Source organism: Patiria miniata, unplaced genomic scaffold (assembly GCF_015706575.1).
Source record: "Patiria miniata isolate m_02_andy unplaced genomic scaffold, ASM1570657v1 HiC_scaffold_2, whole genome shotgun sequence".
In the NCBI taxonomy this organism is placed as follows: Eukaryota; Metazoa; Echinodermata; class Asteroidea; order Valvatida; family Asterinidae; genus Patiria; species Patiria miniata.
In genome coordinates, this window is record NW_024037058.1 from 14,197,128 (window position 1) to 14,217,871 (window position 20,744).

A 20,744-nucleotide genomic window follows, 5' to 3' on the forward strand; every position below is an offset into this window, starting at 1 on the left:
GTGCACGCACGTCGGACATAAATCACGACTGTGATTGGTCAGAACACCATGGGGCGGTGCTTACTGGATCGGTCCATTCCCAAACGTCCCCAATATGGGAGGCTCCCACATCGTGTGGGAGGTCTTCCTAAAAAGTTTAAGTACAAACAACAGAGGGATAATAGGGGGTCCCCGATTGCAGGCAAACACACACTTGTATGGGGGGCAACTTCCCTTCTTTGCACTTTTCTGCTGAAATTGCGCACACAACTTGACGTGAGCATTTAAGCGTAACTGTTTCCTTTTGATTGTTCTGTTACAGGTGGTTCTTGGACATGAGATAGGCTCAGGCGCACAGTGCCTCAAGTGTGGGGATGCCTGCACAGGCCTGGAACTCCACTTCTGGAGGTAAAGAGTTGAGACAATTACTGGGATATTTAGGGGCCATTCAGAATAGTCAAAGTTTAATAGTTTCCATCTTTTTTCAAAATTGTTTTAATCTACATGTAGCCATCCATCCCAAATTTTGATTCAAACTGTTGAATGACTATTTCCTACATGTATACACTGAAGAACAAAGTTAATGCTTCAAATGAAACAGATATTTCAGGTCAATGGTCTCCCAGCTCAGGAGTTTTCAATGGCTTTTCCAGGCTTCCAGCATGCAACTTTGTAGTTGAAACAGAGGAGGAAATTGCCAAGCACACAAAACTTTGTACCACGTTTTTCAGTTTTATATAACACTATATTTTTCAAAAAGTTGACATCTTCTGAGCTGAAGTTTTAAATAACCTGATTCAGATTTATTATTTTTGTTCCTTGAATCGGCAAAAAACCCCTCTTTTTTGTGTAAATGGTGTCCGTTACATGTACCTTCAAAGTTACAGGTACATTGTAAGTTTCAGAATTGATGGATTTAAGGGTTATTTTTTTTATAGCAACTATTGTTACACTGAACTGTTAAAAGTTTTGTGTTCATAGACGCTTGGAAAAAAAATGCTGTTCTTATAGTCTGATTCCCTGACCCCACTTCAGACGAAACATAGCAATTTACATGTATACATGTAGACATCAGGGAATGTTCAGGTCAGGGAACCAGATTCAGCTGGCTTGCAACCATTCACAGGTGTGTAACTGATTGCAAACAAAATGTGGACTAACTAATTTTGGTAAATTGGGGGCAGTATTTGAAAAAAAGTCTGTTTTTTTTTTCAACGATGGTCGGCCGACCATCGTTGGAAATTCGTACAAAAATTCCACTTTTCTCAAAAATGACAGCACACCAAGAGCCATGATTTCACAGGATGCTTGAGACTACCGGTATTATTCACTTACACTTTTTACAGTCATGTTTGCAAATGGTGTGCTTTACCTTTAATGTACTCCGGTTCTCTAAGGACTTGCATGTTTGCTGCCTGATTCAGCGTATCAATCTCAAAAAGTCTCTTGCTGCACATAGACGCGGGGCCTGACATTATCCCATTCATCTGTGTGTCTTTATTTGATCTTTTTCCAGGAGAATCTGTAAGATCTGCAAGTGTTCCCCTGAGGACCATGCCGTCGTCGTGCAGGAGCAGGAGACGGTGCGCAAGGTGGGCCGGCTCTTTGACTCCACCAAGTACAAGAAGTACGCCATCGAGCGCATGACAATTGAGCATACGGAGATGATGGCCAAGCCCGAGGAAGTGCAGACTGCCAATGCTTCCCCCAGCAAGCACGTCACATTTGAGTGGATACCGCAGGGAGCCACCGAGAACATGGTGAGACGTTAATTGAAGCTTGGTTTTTTTTTGTTTTTTTTTTCCTTTTCGTTGGCTTGAAGTAAATAAGTTCCAGATGACATCTTGTGTGACATAAAAAGTCTGATTGCCGTAGGGCTGTGTCCAGCGCTATTTTCTACACGGATCATGTTCCTGATGTATTGGGGACTTGTTATCTGTAAGGGGCATGTCTGAATGCTGCATGCGTTTGACTGAAAAAAATTGCTTCAAGTCGTCTTGAAGAACCTGGGCAAATTTAGAAAATTTGTGCAACTTTTCAAAAACAGATGAGCAAACAAAAATTGTGTATAGTTTTGCAGTGCCAAATTTACGGAGCTGCTTTTGGCAGAAAATATTTGGGTGCAGATTTACTTGCTCAGCAAAATAAAAAAAACTGGGAACCAGTCACTGTGTACATCGCATGGTATTTTGGTTGGTAACCCCATAGCAAAAATGTTTCTATAGATGCTGAGTGAATCTGTGTGTTTAGCAGGTCCGTGAAATTTGCCATAGTACGCAAATATAAATACATGTACATACTTGTAAACATGCAGATTTGGAAGTGAAAAATGAGGCATCATACTGCATACATTCTATACATGTACGGTGCTTGCTGCAGCATTGAACAGGAATGAGATTCTGGACCTGTAGTTTACAAATTTGGTAAATTTTATTTCTGTTCTTGTAACTTTGCACCAAATTAAATGAGAAACAGTACATGTTCCAGTGAGTTCAAGTAAAAAAAAAAGAAAGTTGTTTATAGTCCAGCATTTTTGGAAAACAATGAAGGAGGCTGGCGCTTCCCCCCCCCCCCCCCCAAGATAGCGGATTTTCCAAGAAGGCAGATGGATTCTTCAATTTTCTTGACTATTTTGCTGATGCAAAATTGTGTCAAAAGGAGTCATTAGTCTTTCTACATACCGGTAGCTACAATTGACAATATGCATACCGGTACATATGTGTGCATGTATGCAAAATATATTACAAATGTTTGAAAATAAAAAGAAGGGAAAAAAAGGAGGCGGCCGGGAAAAAAAGGAAGCGAACATGGATGAGAACTGGTTTATTTTTTGCCCAGCCTAAAACAGTAAAGTCTACCAACAACTTTTCCACGGACTCGGCGATGTGCAAACATGTACACATACATACCGGTACATACAGTAGGCCTTTACCTTTAAATGAATTTAGAGTGCTGATCCCATTCTGGGAGCATTCCTGCAGATTCTCAGCCATTAGGAAATCAACCCCGCTGGGGGGCCATTAGAATCAACCCTGAATCCATTCCAGCTTCAAGGGAGGCACCCATCCACATACAATCCACGAGTCTAATTTGAATTTCACTTGAGAGCTCTCATGTAAAGAGAGAGAGCAGACATGTGATGCACTTGAATTGTCAGCAAGGAATCAACGGCAAAGTGCATCTGCCCGAGTAATAGGGCATCTTGAGAGTTTCTTCAATGGGAGTTAAGAATGTATCGAGGCATAAAGGATGAGCATGATTGCAACAGAATGCATGAAGATTATCCAAGCTAGGCTACACATGTACGTTTTATGTGTTTGCCATTTGGACAAGCGTCCAATCAAAGCACCCATGGCCAAGGCAGATGCATGCAAACATAGACGGCAACCAGCAACAACTTTTTGTTTGCAATTGCATAGAGATACAATGTACATATCCCAGTTTCTTTAGTTTAAGCATATTTGCTTCTCTCTTTTTAAGCCAACTTTTGTGTTACCCTACACAATTGATACTGATCTGCTTTGCCACGGGTTGAATTGCTTAAATTTATTATCATGTTTAAGGGTTAATCACCTTGAAAGGAAATAACTTCATTCATTTTCAAGGTCGAGGGCCTGCTTGTATTAACCACTTTGCGCCGGGATTATTTTTTTTTCGAAAAATTTCGATTTTCGCAAAAGGCAAAATTTTCCAGCCAACTTATGATATACAGCCAAACGCCACAAATACTGATTCACATTTTTTTCGCAAGGGTACCGGTAATTGCAACAGTATTTGTACGATATTTTTTTCTGAAACCTCATTTGTTTCAATACTCTGGGGTGTGCACCCAAGCATAAATTGTACAAGAATAGGCTGTGTACAGCAGCCAATTCAAGATCAACACACAGTCCGCCTCCACAGACTTTACGGACTTTGTGTGTGTGTACAAAAGGTATGAGGGATGAGAGAGTTTAGATGTCACCCGGAGACAAGTCGAGGCAATCTTGATGTCTTAACCCGTCAGCCATGCCTGTGAACATAAAAACAGCCAGTGCATGTAAGGCCCCCCCAAAAAATATTCGGTCTGTGGTCAGACCAAAGTTCCGGAATTGACGCGGGGACGCGGCTTTTTTTTTTTTCTTCAAGCTTGGTTTGTACAGACAAGGTGGGGTACTATTTTGCTATTTGGTGTCTTCATGTACATGTACATTGGTGTCCTCCATAATTTGCCTTGGTGCTCTCGATCCTTTGCCTTGGTGCAATTTCCCATTCCTTGGTGCTCTTTGTTAAAAAAAATTGAGGAGGTGCGGCAATAGAGGGCACTGTTGGAGCTACCACGGAACATTTTGGAGAAAAAAAAAGATTGACGTCCACGATTAAAATCGACGCGCGCACTTATTAAGAGACCTAACTTTTTGGCCTAACATGTACCGGTATCACGTCCTCCGACACCAACTGCACCGAGAATATGCATACAAGTTCATGTGTATGTTATGAGAAGTACAGACTACTAAGTTTCATACAGCACCCCTGGATAATGTTCTAAATCTTGTGTCTTTTTTGCTGTACATTTTTTTAAAAACCCTTACAGTGCACTGGTCTGTATTTGTTAGATCTTACGCGTAGTGCAGTGCATTGGGTGTCTATGCGTACATAATTGACAGCACACACTGCCACTGTTCATGGGCCCTTCGGCCTGACTGAGCGCGACGGGCAAAAATGAGATTAGTCGCACACAAAAGCCGGGCGCGATCTAATCACTCCGCCGCGAGGGATCGGTGTAACGCGGCGTGCAGTTCGCTGATCAACTGGCTGGAATTTTCACGCCTTTAGGGGGAAATTATTTCTAGTTGCGCATTTCTTAGTGGAAGATGTGTGCAAGGACTGTGGGCATCCTGTGTGACTTCAGTGATAGCCCTAGTGATGCTGCAGGGCACTGGGCTGATTGCATACACACGTGTACACACACTGTGCATTCAGTATTTCTCAATTTTGATACTGGTACATTATTTTGATCTGAGTGACTTCTTTGGTGGATGACTGATTTCCATGTGCAAAAAAATGGTGAACATGTAGGTACATGTACATGTACATGTACAACATTATCTTTTCAGCAATGGATCTGGAATTAGGTCATGCTATACAATAATTGTGCCACATATAAAGCATTGTACATGTAAGTGACGTTAAGAAACATTTCATAAAAAATGCATGACTGAGTCATACATGTACCGTGCATAGTACATGTTCATGTATCTTGTATTCATGTACAAGAAAAATGCTAATTTTTTAATAATGTTCAAAGTTGAAGTACAAAGTTACAGAAGAACATTTTACATGTACTGGTAGCATCTACGTGTAAGTCTAGATGCATTGTATCCTCTTTTTCATACCGTACAGCAAATCTTTACACCTACTATCAGGCAGGAAATTGTTGGCTGTTCAATTGGTTGTCAGTACACATTACCTTCCTATCTGATTTGTCATACAAGTACATGTACATGTACGTACATGCAATACATCACGTAGACCTATGCAGCCTACAGCACACACGTGCATTGCATCAACAATAGATGACAGCAGACCGTGACCATGGTTCACGAAAAAAAATGTTTTACGAAGAAAATCAATTGTACACAGTAGCCTACAGGTCTGAATGTAAATTTATGCTGTACAAATGGGCATGGTCAATGGCAAACATGTTGAGAACTCCAAAAATATTTTTGGGGAATAGGCCTATTATGGGAGAATGTGTATAGTGAGAATAAAAAAGTCAGAAATATTTTGTATACCCCCACTCCCTTAAAAAAAAAAGGGGGGGGAGACAACCCCCCCCCCCAAAAAAAACCCAACTTGCCAAACAAAAAACAAGACTTTTGCTTCATAATAAAAATGCCAACAACTCTGAAATTAATATGCAAATTCTCAACAAAAACACCAAAAGGGATATATGTACCCGGTATGTGATCTGCTCGTTTTAGTTTTCAAGTACCGGTAAGAACTGGTAGTACTGGTACCTGTGTACGTACCGGTACATTGTACATAACATGTTCATGTCCATGAATGCAGTGTATGTAATAATTCTGGAAATTTAAGTACATGTATAGGGCCTAGTGTGAACTGTCCTGGAATGTGCATACTTGTCTACCATACATGTACATGTACAATGTATGTACTGGTACATGCACATTGCAAAAGACAGGGGTGTGAAATCTCAGCTTTAAAGCTGATTACAGCTTTTCTTTTCTTTTTGGATTTCAGCTTTTTTCAGCTTTTCCCCTCACTTACTGTGTACAAAAGTATAGGAGATTTGCAAAGTTCAGCTTCTTTACACCTTTTTTCCAGTTATTTTCAGCTATTTTGTAAGTGGTCACTCACACCCCTGAAAAGATTTCACTTTGATTGCGCAAAAGATTTCAGTTCAATGCAGTTTTTTTTTTTTTTCAACCACAAGTCTCTGCCTCCCAAAACCTTGAAAATTGAATTTGGAAAATGAAATGACATCTAATACCTGCCAGTAAATTTGGTTTGACAGATGAAGGGATCAAATCTCAGGGTCACATGTCCAACTGACCACAGGCCGGATGCAAACACACTTAATTCAATCAATTTAATACTTAGCGCTGACCTGGATCTGCCCTGCTTATGTTACCTACAGAGATTGATCGTAGACGTGTACATGTACATCTGCAAGGGCCAATTTCATGGAGCTGCTTAAGCACAAAATTTGCTTAAGCACAAAAACATCTTGCTTAATAAAATCAGGTTACCGGCCAAAACTCCATGCGATTGTTATGCTAAGTAAACAACAGCTAAATACCAGTCACAAGCAATGTACATCACATGGAGTTTTGGCCGGTAACCTAATTTTACTAAGCAATGTTTTTTCGTGCTTAAGCAAATTTTCTGCTTAAGCAGCTCTATGAAATTGGGCCATGGTCTACAGAGAAATATAGACCTGTAGTGTACCACATGCTCTGCAGAAAGGCATCATACATACGGTACATGCCATTCATGTGTCATTGCGTTGTTTGTTTCACTACACTGTACAAATATGTACCGTAGCACACTCGATAAAAAAAATGTTATTAGATTTGTTCAAGTTGAAGGTTTCATTAACATTCTGCACCGGTGTCCTAAGCTGTGTAAAGAAATGCTCATCTTGCTGACGTGTACGTGTGAAGCCACCCTGTTGAACGATGAAGCCTTTATTATTATTATTATTATTAATCATTTCTGGTATTGAATGAAACCAAGGATTCTTCAAAAGCGCCCTACATGTAGGCACTGTAAATCGCAAGTCTGAAGAAACCTGTGGAGAGAAGACAATGAGAAGAAATTACAGTTTTAGAGGTGAAAGGAAAAGCCCAGAAGAATATTCTGGGGAAAACCCACGGAATCAGGTAGGGACTGAAAACCCAATCCACATATTGGCCAAGGCGGGATTCGAACCCGGGGCACAGCGGTGGAAGGCGAGGAAAGTACCGCTACACCAACCTGACTCCCCTTTTAGAAGTCCAAAACAAGTAAAACACAAGTGAATCAAGTCACAAGTATTAAAGGTGCATTTTGGCCCCCAAAATTGCGTTTTTTGGATTGTTCACGATCCTACTTCAAAGTCCTGGTTGAAAGGAAACTAACCTAATGCCTAATCGTTCCTGAGGAAAGATAAAAACCCTCTCGTTTAGGTTAGACGCGGGGGACATTTTGTGTCAATAAGCATTCATTCAAGCCGTCTAGAACTATTTGATCAAAGGGAACGGTACCCCACAACTGAAATCTTTAGAAAAAAAAGATAATGTAACTTTTCCTCGGTTCAGCTGATTTCCTCGTTTTTCACTTCACACTTATGCCATTAAATATTAAAAAAAACACTGTACAAAGTAAAGATTGGAGTTTCCTCGTTTTTTGTTTCTTTCAAGTTGTATACCTGATAAAAGGAGGCACAATTGCAGAATACCCCGCCACTCGATCTATGCACCTCGTAGCCGGCTACGGAGTCACGGTTGATTGTCCTCAATAAACCTTCTCAGCGCTACATGTATGTACTATGCGTCATGCTCCACTGCACTCCCACTCCAACGGTTGATAAACCTTCTCAGCGCTACATGTATGTACTACATGTCATGCTCCACTGCACTCCCACTCCGTATCCGCGTAGCCGGCAACAGGGTAGTTGGTTTGGACTTAAACATTATTCAGCAACTCCCTTTACTTTTGTGTTGCTTCGTCTCTCAAGCATGGACTCCCACTTCGTATCCGCAAAGCCGGCAACAGGGTACCGGTAGTCGGTTTGGACTTAAAAAAATTTCAGCAACCCAATTCATTTTGTGTTGCTTCGTTCTCAAGGAGACCCCCACTCAGTATCCGCGGAGCTGGCAATGGACTTGTATTGTTTCTTTTCCAGTGATTCTAACCTCGTAGCCAGAGAATTTAGGGGTGTATTTCCGAGTGGCGGGGTATTCTGCAATTACTCCTAAAAGGATAACAATGCTCCTACTCTGGAACTTGATCCCATCCGCTGGAACGTCCGTTCATTCTTTCATTGATTTGGATGAAACTTGGATGCAGTCACCTTTGGGTGGGAAAACACAATTCTTCACCGGATTACCGAGGTCAAAGGTCATGTAGGGGTCGTTAGTGATCATTGTTCAAATATGCTTCAAATGTTTCTTTGTCTACAGAATTTGATGGATTTTGATATAAGGTAGATGGAGTGAACCTTGGGTAGGGGTTCATCACAACTCTTCCAGAATTGGAGGTCAAAGGTCATGTACAGTAGGGTCATTTGAGGTTGGTCTCAAGTGGTAAAAAATTAAGAACATAAAATATATAGGGATCAACTGTGAAGAAAGGCGAAACGTGCAATCCCCGGATCACCTTGTTAATACTCCAAACAGATTGAACATTTCAAATTGCAAATATTTCCTTTGCAGGGATGACTGCATTTGTGTGGTTTGGTTTCTGCAGTGTTGTCTAGGGTTACTTATCACATTGACGTGGAATAATTGCTGGTACATGTCTTATGGGCATGGTTTATCATCTTCTTGACTGAAACACGTCGTTCATGAGCTCCAAACAAAACATCATAAAATATTCCACAACTAAAAGCCAACTTGCACATGTCATACATGTACGTGATGCTCTCATAAATATTGAAAATATAAACATCGGCCATAAAATTGTGCTAGAACAAGCCACGTTATCGATGATTCATGCCTGTGCCAGGCTATACACTTCCACATGTGGGATGATTTACAAATGTAAGACATCTCCAGGGAATTTTAAATGGATTGAAAATGGAAATTTAATAAAAGAATCAAGATAGTTTCTCCATGTTTTTACTTCAGTTTCAGGACAACAGTTGTGATGATTTATCAATCCTGGGTGATTTCCAACAATTGACTTTACTGGTACGTTCACATAAAATGTGCTAACATGTGGCAAAGACAAAACATGCAACATGGAGTATGACAAATTACATTTTGTAATATGAAATGGAAAGCAAGGTCATCTTTCATTTTTTTTTTTCCAATTAACCAGTATTTGTATTTTATTTTTATCTGGCAAGGAAACCAGAAATTCTTTAAAGTTCACATGCAGTGTACACAAGACTTGGAAGCCTGAACATGCTGAAAGAACCTAGAGAGAGAGTGAGACAATAAAGAAGTGAAGAAATGCTCATTTTTAATGGGAGGAAAAGCCCCAAGCAAGATATTCCAGGACATGATCCCTTGTATTGACTGAATTTGCTACCTCCTGATGGGAAGCGAATGGAGTGCGTCAAATCCAACCAACACCTCGGACTTAGCTAACCCTCCTACTGTTAAAACAGTCACAGACAGTCAAAAAGTTCCATCCACTTCCCCTACCATGCCTTTCACACCTGATAGGCTAGTCACCAACAGTCAGATCTTATTTTAGGGCAAGCACTCTGACTAGTCAGATTCGGTCAACAGACAAAAGCAGGCAACTGGTTGGCACAGCTGTCTTACATTTGAGTCACAGCCAGTCAATCCTGCTTTTATGTGTGCTGGGAGCTCTTAACTGTTGTAAACAGTCACTTGATTGATCTTGACTGAAAGGACAACTTGGTACAGAATGTATATTTGTGTTAAACAAATTTAAAAGACCACATACTGTACATGTTTTAGGCCTACCAATTTCAACCCAAAAAGCTGCAATATGGTCGGCCCCGCATGTACCGGTACATTCACGTGTTACTCATTCACTTAAAGTACAACTACATGTACCCCCCATGTACACATTGTACTCCCATGGAGCTTTTTTGTATCTCCATGGTACTGTACTCCCCTGGGATTTCTCAGTATTGGTCTTATATGAACCATTGAGAAGTTTCCCCCCTTGGCTGAATCTGTACACAACAAAACAGTTTTGAATGCAGGCCTTTCATAAAACTCCCTGAATGGGCTTTGAAAGCATTTTACTCCGTGGATCATGCAGTCAGGATGTGGGTTTTGTGTACTGCAAATACTACCAAATATTTTTAGAATTCCCATGCATTTGTGATTGTAAAGGCTGTTTGTATTTGCTCCACTAGCCGGGCAGATCACTTAAAATCACAACACAGTCACAATACCGATTACTCAATGTTTGAAATTCTCCCACAGTTATTTTATTACCCTAATTTTTGTGGGTTTTTTCCCCTGCGGGGGAGGGGGGAGGCTGGTGCCCATCTTCCAAATAAGGGCACTCTTCAAAACTGACTATTATCATGCATATTGGAAAATATATGCCGATTTTCATGCTGCATTGCAATGGTTTTGGAGCTGGTTTTCTTTTTTTTTTGTTCATCAGAACTCTCTAACCATTTATTAAAATAGTTACTGAAAAAACCTCATTAAAAATCTGCCGGGGGGGGGGGGGGACAAGTGGCTAAGCAAAAACAACACAAGGTAGGCCTACAGCTTAAGATCTTGACACAGTGCATCCTCCAAAATGAACTGGCCCCCATCTTCCAAAATCCTCCAAAACGGCCTAGTTGATTTTGGAGGATTGAGGAGGGTTAGGGTTTTTCCTCGCCCGTCTCCTCTATCGGCCAGCAGTTGAAGTACTTCATACTGCGCATCTTATTTGCACCGTGGGAGGAAAACATGACATTATCTTATCACATCCTAAATACCAAGACGACAGATACATTCCTCGCGTAGTTACCAGAAATATCCTCTCAGGTCTTGGAGTATCATGTTTATATTCCTGAAAATGAAGTGCTGTTGGAGAACTATTTGAGAGCCTGTGGAAAATTGCTGCGGTCCTCGCTTGAGGTTGGACTGCATTTGGCACGTGTTTGGTCCAATTTGCCGGATTTTACAGCCTTGTTTTGCATCATTCAGAGGTAGGTACCAGTGTGTGTGTGGTACATATTGTGCATGTTCCTGAATTTCTTCAGAAGGAATAGATCTGGGATTTTTCTTGTGATTTGTGGCAGCGACACAGGTCAAAATGAATTTGTAGTTGTTGAAATATGGAACATTTCCTTTTGTGTTGTGTCATGAAGACACATGTACCGGTATGTACATGACATACTTGTTCCGTAACTGTGGGGACTACACACGAGTTGTCCCACGGTACTATGGGGGCCAAATATGCTGTGGGGACAGCAGAAAGTCCCCACAACTCGGTAGCAATGAAACACTTCCCCATGAGAAAACAGTGACGGCCCACCCATGTAAATGTACACATACATGTACACTGTATGTGCACATTGTATCATTTGTATGTGCACATTTTCCTATTTGGGCGTTTGCGTGTTTGCTTTCATCCCTAACCCTTCCAGATAATACATTTTGTGCATTCAAAATCATGGATCCTACATGTACATGTACATGTACATACACTACCGGGTAACACAAAAGAAACTACATGTACATGTAAGCAGTTTATATCATCCTCGTTTGGACATGGAAACTTTCCGGTTCAATTTGATACAGGTCTCACTTGGGAACACTGCGCAAGAAATAATGAGAGCTCCTGAAACTCCTCAAACCCCCAAACTCAAAAGCGAGATTTTCAATGGACAATGCAACACACAATTGAATGCCACGATGCAGGCCCTGCATACACTGTACGTCCACTATACCGGACAACATTGCAAATGTATAAGTATCTGTATGTACTGTCTCTCTGTTTTAAATTGCAATGCTGGTGGATAGCAAATTTCCGCATGCTTATTGTGGACAATAAATTATCATATCATATCATATCATGTGCCTTCTGCTCTCCCCTAAACTTGTTTCATTTCAGGAGCATTGTTGTAATAATAATTATTTTAATGTAAATTTCTACAGCGCCGAATCCATTTTTATAAATTCTCCCTGGCGCTTTCAAACTATAAATAAAAGGAATATAGATTAAATTAGAAAATGTGATTATTAAAAACTCAAAAATGGCTAACATAACACAATTAGTAATTAAAAAGCCTGAACCACATTTACCGGTAGACACCCCCAGACAGAGCAGAAAACAACCCCCTCCCCACAAGCTTGACCAAATCAAACAAGTTATATAAATAAAACAGGAATTTTAATTAAACTGAAAATGTGATTATTTAAAACTCTAAAATGATTACTAAACACAATATTGATTAAAAAGCCTGAAACCACATGTACCGGTAGACACCCCTGTACTGAACATAAACAACAACCCCTCCCCGCTCGCTAGACCAAATCAAACAATTTATATATTTATGAATATTAATTAAAATAAAATTTAAAATGTGATTATTTAAATTCTAAAAAATGGAAAACCAAACACCATAGTCATTCAAATTCAAAAGCCTGAACCACATGTAGACTCCCCAGACCCCAGTACTGAACATAAACAACACCGTCCCTGCTAGCTAGACGAAATCAAACAATTTATATAAATAAAATAGGAATATTAATTAAATTAAAATTAATAATGTGATTATTTAAAACTCTTTAAAAAAAATGGGAAACTAAACACTATAGTAATTCAAATTCAAAAACCTGAACCACATGTAGATACCCCAGGACAGAACAGAAAACAACGAACCCCCCCCCCTCCCTTGCCTGACCAAAATACATGTACAACATCCAAATCCAATCCCTCTGATGGTGAAATAAGCAATCCGTGGTGTATAAAAAGCAGCCTATAAAACCAAGGACAGTAAGAAAAACAATATGAATCAATCACTAAAAAAATCATAATGTTAAAAAAAAAAATTATAAGCTAGGATGAATAGTCGTATAAGAATGCACACAAATATCACAGTAGAAACAGAAAAAAACAGTTGCATACAGATACACCAAGACCAAAAACTGAAACCAGAAAGACAAATTAAACCCCCCCCCCCCCCTAAACCAGACCAAACAACCAACGACAATATGCAAAAAAGATACAGAAATAATGATATGCAGCTACAAATTGCTGGCAAGCTGGAATCACCAGTAAAAATTAATACTGTATAAATAATAATAATTACATAAACGTGTAGGCCTACGAGAACATTTTTAGGAGGGCCCAATGGGCGTAGCCGATCTTGACTTTATGTACATATGGGCAATTCCACAGTTACTCACGTTACATTTTGGATGTACTTTTGAGTTTTCTTGGGCTGTAATAACCTTACTGAAAAGGTTTCATAACTGTTATCCCCATGGTAGATAGAGTAGACCTAGACCTACCTAAGCACCAAAGATGACATCCAGAAAAATGTGTTATGTATGATAAACAAGACGCACAAAATCGGTCACTCGCGTTACGAAAATGTAACGTGAGTAACTGTGGAATTGCCCATATGCAAGTTATGCATGTACCGGTGTACTCATACCTGGGTGTGTCTGCAGAGTATAGCCTTTCACATCCGTAGACCATCCTAGAGAACTGGCCGCTGGGTTTGGCCGGAGCGGCTTCAACCTGACCCTGTGCTCTGGTCTTCACTTAATGGTCCATTCATCACTGTCATCATTTCCTATGAAGTCACATCCTGTCTGAGGTGGCCCAATTCTTAAGGACCTTCAAGACGTCAGATTTGCGGTCTTGAACCACCCTAACCAGTTTCTTAAAACTTAAAAGACTTGATTCACCGTGTACAGGAACTCCAATATTCTTCAAGAGTGAATGTACATTTATGTACTTGCACAGTGCAGTTTCTTACGCAACGATTGCAGTACCGTGACACTGCATTGAAGTGTTTTTATATTCTCTTTGGTTTTGAGAGCGACTTAGACTTCCAAGATGACTTCCCGGTGGAACAGTGTGCATCTGAAGTACAGGAGGTCGCGAGCAGTGGACAGCATATTTGGCATGCTTCATGCAAGTGTCTTCTAAGTTTTGCTTTGTAGATAATTTTCAAGTCCAAAAGTGTGTACCAGTTTGCTGGGGAAAAATAATAGACCTATGGTTTGAGGGAGGATAGTCGATATTAGCTCCCAACGGTATTGGAAGTTGACAAACAATGCAGTTCCTAGGGCGTAGCTGATCTTGACTATCTACCTGAAATAAACCATGTTACATGTTTATTTGTTTTACCTCATACATGTACCTGTACATGAAATTCACCGAAAGTTTCCTCGAGTGACACATTAGTTATCTTGGCAAAGCTTTGCTGTGCGTGTGCCACATTTTTTTTCATGTGCGATATTCCTGTGTGCGCACCTTCCCCTCAACCATGTCAACCTTTAATTGTAACCTTCTGAGTGCTTTCCAAAAGTTTGTAAGATCTACATATTCATACAGGTACATGTACCGTACTTTTTGCAACGCCATATTGATGTGACATGATTAATTTTCATGACAGCAACATGTACACGCTACATATTGGTGTCAGCGGTTGTTCTTAGGACTTAACATGCGGTCACCTGTCTATATTTAAGCCTGGTTCATATTTCACACCAATTTCAGTGAGGGTGACGATGAATGTCACAATGACCTTCAATTTTTGACGTTATGAAATTCACTTCGCCTTTGCTTGAAAACACGTGAAGTACGTGTATGAACCGGCCTTTACAGAATTAAAGTCATGATATGAAATATTGTCTAAACCAGTTCTTAACTTGATCATTTAAAATAGTCGTCATCAGTTGTCACTTGTTAGCTTCATTTTGTCTTCCCATCCCATGTCACCCTCCCCTGTCTTCTCTCATCCCGTCTATCAGGCCAAGCGTTACATGGAGATGATCCCCATTGAGAACCAGCCAGTGGAAGGCACGGAGGGAGCCCAGCACCGGGCCAAGCAGATGCAGAGGCAGCTGCCTGACCATGACCAGCAGCCGGAGCTCTGCCAGCAGCTCAACACGGAGGAGGCTGAGAGGATGTTGGACTTTGTCAAGGACTACAAGGAGAAGGCTGTGGGCATCGGACAGGTGGGTTTGACAAAGAGGGTTCAGCAGCATACTAGTGAGGTTTGTTGTAATACCATGTGGAATCTCTTTCGAGAAGAAGTATGGTTCTGAAAAGAACCGGTTGGTTGTGAAAGTCGACGTTCCGATCAGTATGCTGTGCGTCTTCAGGAGAGAGACACTCGTCTTCAGTCTCTGATCGGAGCGTCGAATTTCCCAATCTTTTGAGAAGTGTTGTTCTGAAAAGAATCGGTTGGTTGTGAAACTCGACATTCCGATCAGTGTACTCTGATCGTCTTCAGGAGAGAGACACTCGTCTTCAGTCTTCAATCCTCAGTCTTTCCTGAAGACGATCACAGCATACTGATCGGAGCGTCAAGTTTCACAATCGTTAGAGAAGTGTTGTTCTGAAGAGAACTGGTTGGTTGTAAAACGCAATGTTCTGATCCATATGCTCTGATCGACTTCAGGCATGTCAAGAGAGAGACACTCGCCTGTCCTGAAGACGATTAGAGCATACTGATCGGAACGTCGAGTTTCACAACCAACCGGTTCTTTTCAGATACACATTTCCCAAAAGAAATTCTTCCACATGGTGTTACCGCAAACCTCACTAGTATTGTATACACCACCACCATACAAAGTTTCAAATTCTATTCAGTATTCCCCACTCTCATCCCTGGTAAGGGTCCACAATCACCATGTTGGACTCTGTTTCTACATGGGTCCTGGGCTCTACACCTGGGTAAAATCCAATGCTGGTCGGGACCAGGGTTGAGAGGCTCTGCACAGGATATGCAGCTGGGAAAAATTAGCTGTTTATTCCACAAAAAAAAGTCTCCAGTTTCTGGTATGGAGCTTGCCCAAAAAGTGGTGCGGCGACGCGGCTTTTTTTTTTTTTTTACCTGACTTTTTTGCTTCAAATGTCGGCTGATGACTGCAAATGGTGCCCGACTAAACTTAGTGCAAATATATGGGAGTCCAGAGAGGCCACATAAAGCTTATTCTCGACCATAACGCAATCTAAAAACACGTTAAAATTGTGCAGTGCTCAGCAGGATTCCAGTCAAACCAGTGAGTTTGGCGGTTTTGAGACATCATCTTTCATTGAAAAAAAAAATTTTTCATTTTGCCGACACGCATGGCTATGGCGACGGGTGCGCACACCAGAAACCAGATACTTTATTTTTTGGCCTTACATCCATGTACACGTTTACATGTACATGTAATACTTCTTACATGTTTACATACGTACACATATCCCAACATTTGGATGTGAATCGCACATTGCCAGTAGTGTGCCAGATGAAATAACCACGAAATATGGTGATTTAACAAGCAATTTATTCTAAGCTGCATAGAAACACTGCAGAAAGAGAAAGTCCGCACTCATTGGAGGGGTTCTAATTTTGAATCTCATCGTCTTATAATGACTGCATTTATGTTCCGTTAGGGAATTTTGTTAGCTGCATTTTGATACCCGATTTTCTACCAAAATTATGACACAAAATTACATGATTTCTCTGGTTATTATACCGGTAGTTTGCGATTTTAGTTGGTAATATGCACAAAAGCATGTTGCTGTTCTGTTTACGTTTTGGCAAGCATCATGGTGTATGTTATCGGAATGCTACTTCATAAATGAATGTGCTTGATACTTGACATGCACTTACCGGTCTTGATGCATTAGGCAAAGTGCTCTCTGAAGAGTTCGATATTGTTGTGTATTATCATGTTCATCAGTGCATTATGCAGACAGTTTATGCAGATACAATTCTCGGGTCCCAAGAGTGCCGACTTAGCCGGAGATTGCTGTATAATTTTTACTGATACATGTACTTCGCATAACCAGAAAACCTACATGTACATGAGCTTTTAACTAGTAAACTGGCGTCAATCAGTGGAGGGGGGAGGGGGGGGGGAGGGGGAATTCCCCCCATGTTTTGAAGTTGGGGATATCATATCGTTCGTCCCCCCACTTTTTTCAACCCCGAATACAAATTATAGCCTACCGGTACTTTATTGATTCTGTAGCTCAGAATAGCTGATTCAATGACACCAAATTCAAAAATGATGTTTAAAAAGATGAAATTTAGCTCAAAGTTTTAGCGGTCACAAATTGCCTAAGATCACACCACAAAGTGTCTACAATCTAAAAATTTTCGGGGCCCTTGAGTGGGCCCCGAATCCCTCCCCGCTCGCGCTCGCATTAGTGCTCATCAAGGTACAGGTACATGTACCTATGTCCCCCCTCCCACTTTTGAGAAGCAACGACGCCCTTGTGCAACATACAGATATGTGTGTACACATACACATACACACATTCTGGAATTTGTATTCCTGTGGAGACATTTCTTTGTGCTGGAATTTACTACCTTACGGAGACATGAACACAATAGGGAACAAAAGATTGTATACGTTTCCAGAAGAACATTTCTATAGATGAATACGTCTCCACAAGAATTTCACGAAATAGATACATGGATTTTACTCAAAAACTAGGAATTTCCAAGGTAGGTTGATCTGTCGCAAATGGAAGAGTTTTAGAAGAGGGATATTTAGTCCAAATTTCAGCCCAGGAAATTAATTCTGGTTAAAATAAGAGCATTTTGAAACTTCAATTTCAAACTCGAAAACTTTACTACACGAGAACATGTATTCTGGAATTTGTATTCCTGTGGAGACATTTCTTTGTTCTCGTGTTGGGTTGTGTGTAGTGTGTTTGTTTATGCTGTAAATCGAGGACACACACGTGCAACATCATCGGTGAATCGAGGACAGAAACCTAATAGAGGTTGCAAAATGTGTGCAAAACCAATGAGAACTGTTGTGAAAAAGTTAATACAAATGAAGGAAAAGGGAAGAGGAACGAAATAAAATCCTCGATTTACACCATAAACAAATGTGCTAGTACATTTCTGGGTTTACATGTACATGTACTGTACATGTACACTCAGCATGTACACTCAACTTGACTCACCTGTTTTACATGTAACTGTAAATCCTTGTTGGGACATGGTTGGAACCACAACCCCAAATACAGAGTACATGTAGTAGCAAATACCTGCTAATCCAGCTTAATAAGGCTTTGTGAGTAGGAAGTGATGGTCACACTTGATTGCCATAACAAGCTTAATCTCAGTTAATCTGTCTTGAGCTGGCGTAAAGAATTGTCAGGTTGACAGCCAGATTTACTAACAGCTTAGAGCATTATGTTGTGTTATTTCTGGAAGTGGGTGGAGGGGGGAACTTACCCAATGCAGTATACATGTAGACTTGTAGAGTAGCCTGCAAGTCTGCAAAACTATGTCAGGATGAAGACAGATGATACAAATTACCAAAATACATTCCCTCTTGTCCAATTTTTGGGAATGTCCTTTGGACTTTTATTGGGCTCGTTATGTTGCTATGGGAATCATATTTACATGTAGTGTAACTTACCAACTGTAGTTTTGTTGGGTGGTGAAAGTTTGTTGACCATGGCCCCAACCACTCCCCTCCCTGACAGTCAAAATCCCCACCCTACCTCAACCTCCAACCCAACCCCCCCTCCCCCCCCCCCCCCCCAAAAAAGTGCTGGTGTTTCGGACTTTACTTAGTTTAACTATTCCAAACCAGCCAGGTGTTTTGGGGTTGCATGGCTGGTTATCAGTAGCCTCGTACATTATGGTTCATTCCATAAATTTGGGGTCCAAAAGTGTGACATTTTTGTGCCCCTTACTTGTATAATTTGACAGGCAAGTATCATTAAAATTGACTTCAAACAATTTTTGTTTAATGTTTGGCCTGTACTTTGCTTTACATACGTGTAATCACTCTAAAAGGGCATTAAAGAATGTGTCATGAATTTACAAATCTTATATCAGATGTAACAGGGACATAACAAAATTGGACCTCAAATTTATGGAACCACCTACATCACAATGTGCAGGAAGGGACCAGGCTTAGGAGGTTTCATGATGACTTATCAATTTAGTTTGACTAGGAATCATTTGACATTAACCATGTATTTCATAACAGCTTTCCTGATCATTGTCTCACCCACACAGGTTCAGCCAGTGGTACCGGACGCTAATCCCCAGCTTCAGATGCAGAACCTATCCCTGGAGGAGTCAGCCGCGCCGGCCCCCGGCCACCCAGGGGCACCGGATGTGGTGCCGGGGACGGAGCACCAACCAGGCAAGGCATCGGTGGGGGTAGGGGGAGATGCCCAAGCCCTCCAGGCTGCCGAGACACCCAAGGCCGGTGCAGATGAGACAAAATGGGTAAGGGTTGTCGAGAGGTACCTTCACACTGCCCAAAATCTCTGTGTTGGACCCTCACGCCTCACTAAACAATTGTCAATTGCTACGATTGGAAACCCCCCATAACTCTCCATATTTTGAGAGAAAGAATCCATTATGGCATCTAAAGTATGTCCCCAAAAAAGTGTCCGTCTAATTAGTTTTGAAATAACAGCAAAACCACGAAGTAAAGTTTGAATTTTTTGAATTGTGCAGGTACTCCTAATCCTTGGCCTAACCCCTGTGAGTGTTAGTTAATTTCCCTCATGCCTCACTGCACAATTGTCAATTGCTACAACTGCAAACCCCGCCCCCCCCCCCTTACAAATCTCCATATTTCGAGAGAATTTGACAGTATATAAATCTTGATTTGGGTCGCATCACAATATTCAGCAAAATGTAGCAACCTTTGGTCCAATTTCACCTCACAAGGTCTCAGAAATGCAAGTTCAAAGACTGTAAAGTTTGAGCGTATTCAGTGCGCGCTGATGACGCCACTGTGGCTAATAGCTTTTGCACATTTAGGATGTCGTGCGTACTTCTTGCGCAAACCAGAACAGTACAGCATGCTCACACTGTGTGTTCTGTCCGCGGAGCTCTCAAAAGAGGTAAAATTGCGCCCTCTTTGTTGGCGCGTGGAGTCCATATTGAGAGAAACTGACGGTACTGGTACACAAATCTTGATTTGGGCGGCAAAGGCAATTTTGGGCCTTTTAACTGGTCTGCAACCATAGTACATACATGGAGGTCAGCTCAGTCATTCTGGTAAAAAAAAAAAATCTGTCAGGAAATTTCCCAATTACTTTACTTCCCATACGGGAGCTCTAAGTAACATCCATTTTCCAGATGTTTTGACAGGTTGTTTCCTCTCACCTCCCCTCTCCCCCCCCCCCCTCCCCCCCCTTGTCACCCTTACAGAAGTGCTGCCGGTGCGCCAAGGGCATGACTGGTGGTGATGTAGCCGTCTTCGCTGAGCGTGCCGGTAACGACAAGTGTTGGCATCCGGGCTGTTTCCGCTGCCGTACCTGCAACGAGCTCCTGGTGGATCTGATCTACTTCTACAAGGACGAGGACATCTTCTGTGGACGTCACTACGCCGACCTGCTCAAGCCCCGCTGCGCAGCATGTGATGAGGTAAACCAGGCTTTTTCTACCAAAATGTGCATTTTGATTTTGG

The 20,744-nt window shown here is 41.2% G+C and overlaps 1 protein-coding gene across 2 annotated transcripts in view; it reads left to right on the top strand.

Annotated features, from left to right (window-relative positions):
* Positions 1-20,744, top strand: part of LOC119726607 (testin-like) — a 44,092-nt gene that overhangs the window by 16,759 nt on the left and 6,589 nt on the right. For both annotated transcript variants that reach the window (XM_038198351.1, XM_038198350.1), the window contains exons 2-6: positions 302-387; positions 1,496-1,739; positions 15,102-15,308; positions 19,334-19,549; positions 20,486-20,701. In XM_038198351.1, coding sequence (XP_038054279.1) covers positions 302-387; positions 1,496-1,739; positions 15,102-15,308; positions 19,334-19,549; positions 20,486-20,701 — 969 coding nt within the window. The remainder of the gene's footprint in view (positions 1-301; positions 388-1,495; positions 1,740-15,101; positions 15,309-19,333; positions 19,550-20,485; positions 20,702-20,744) is intronic.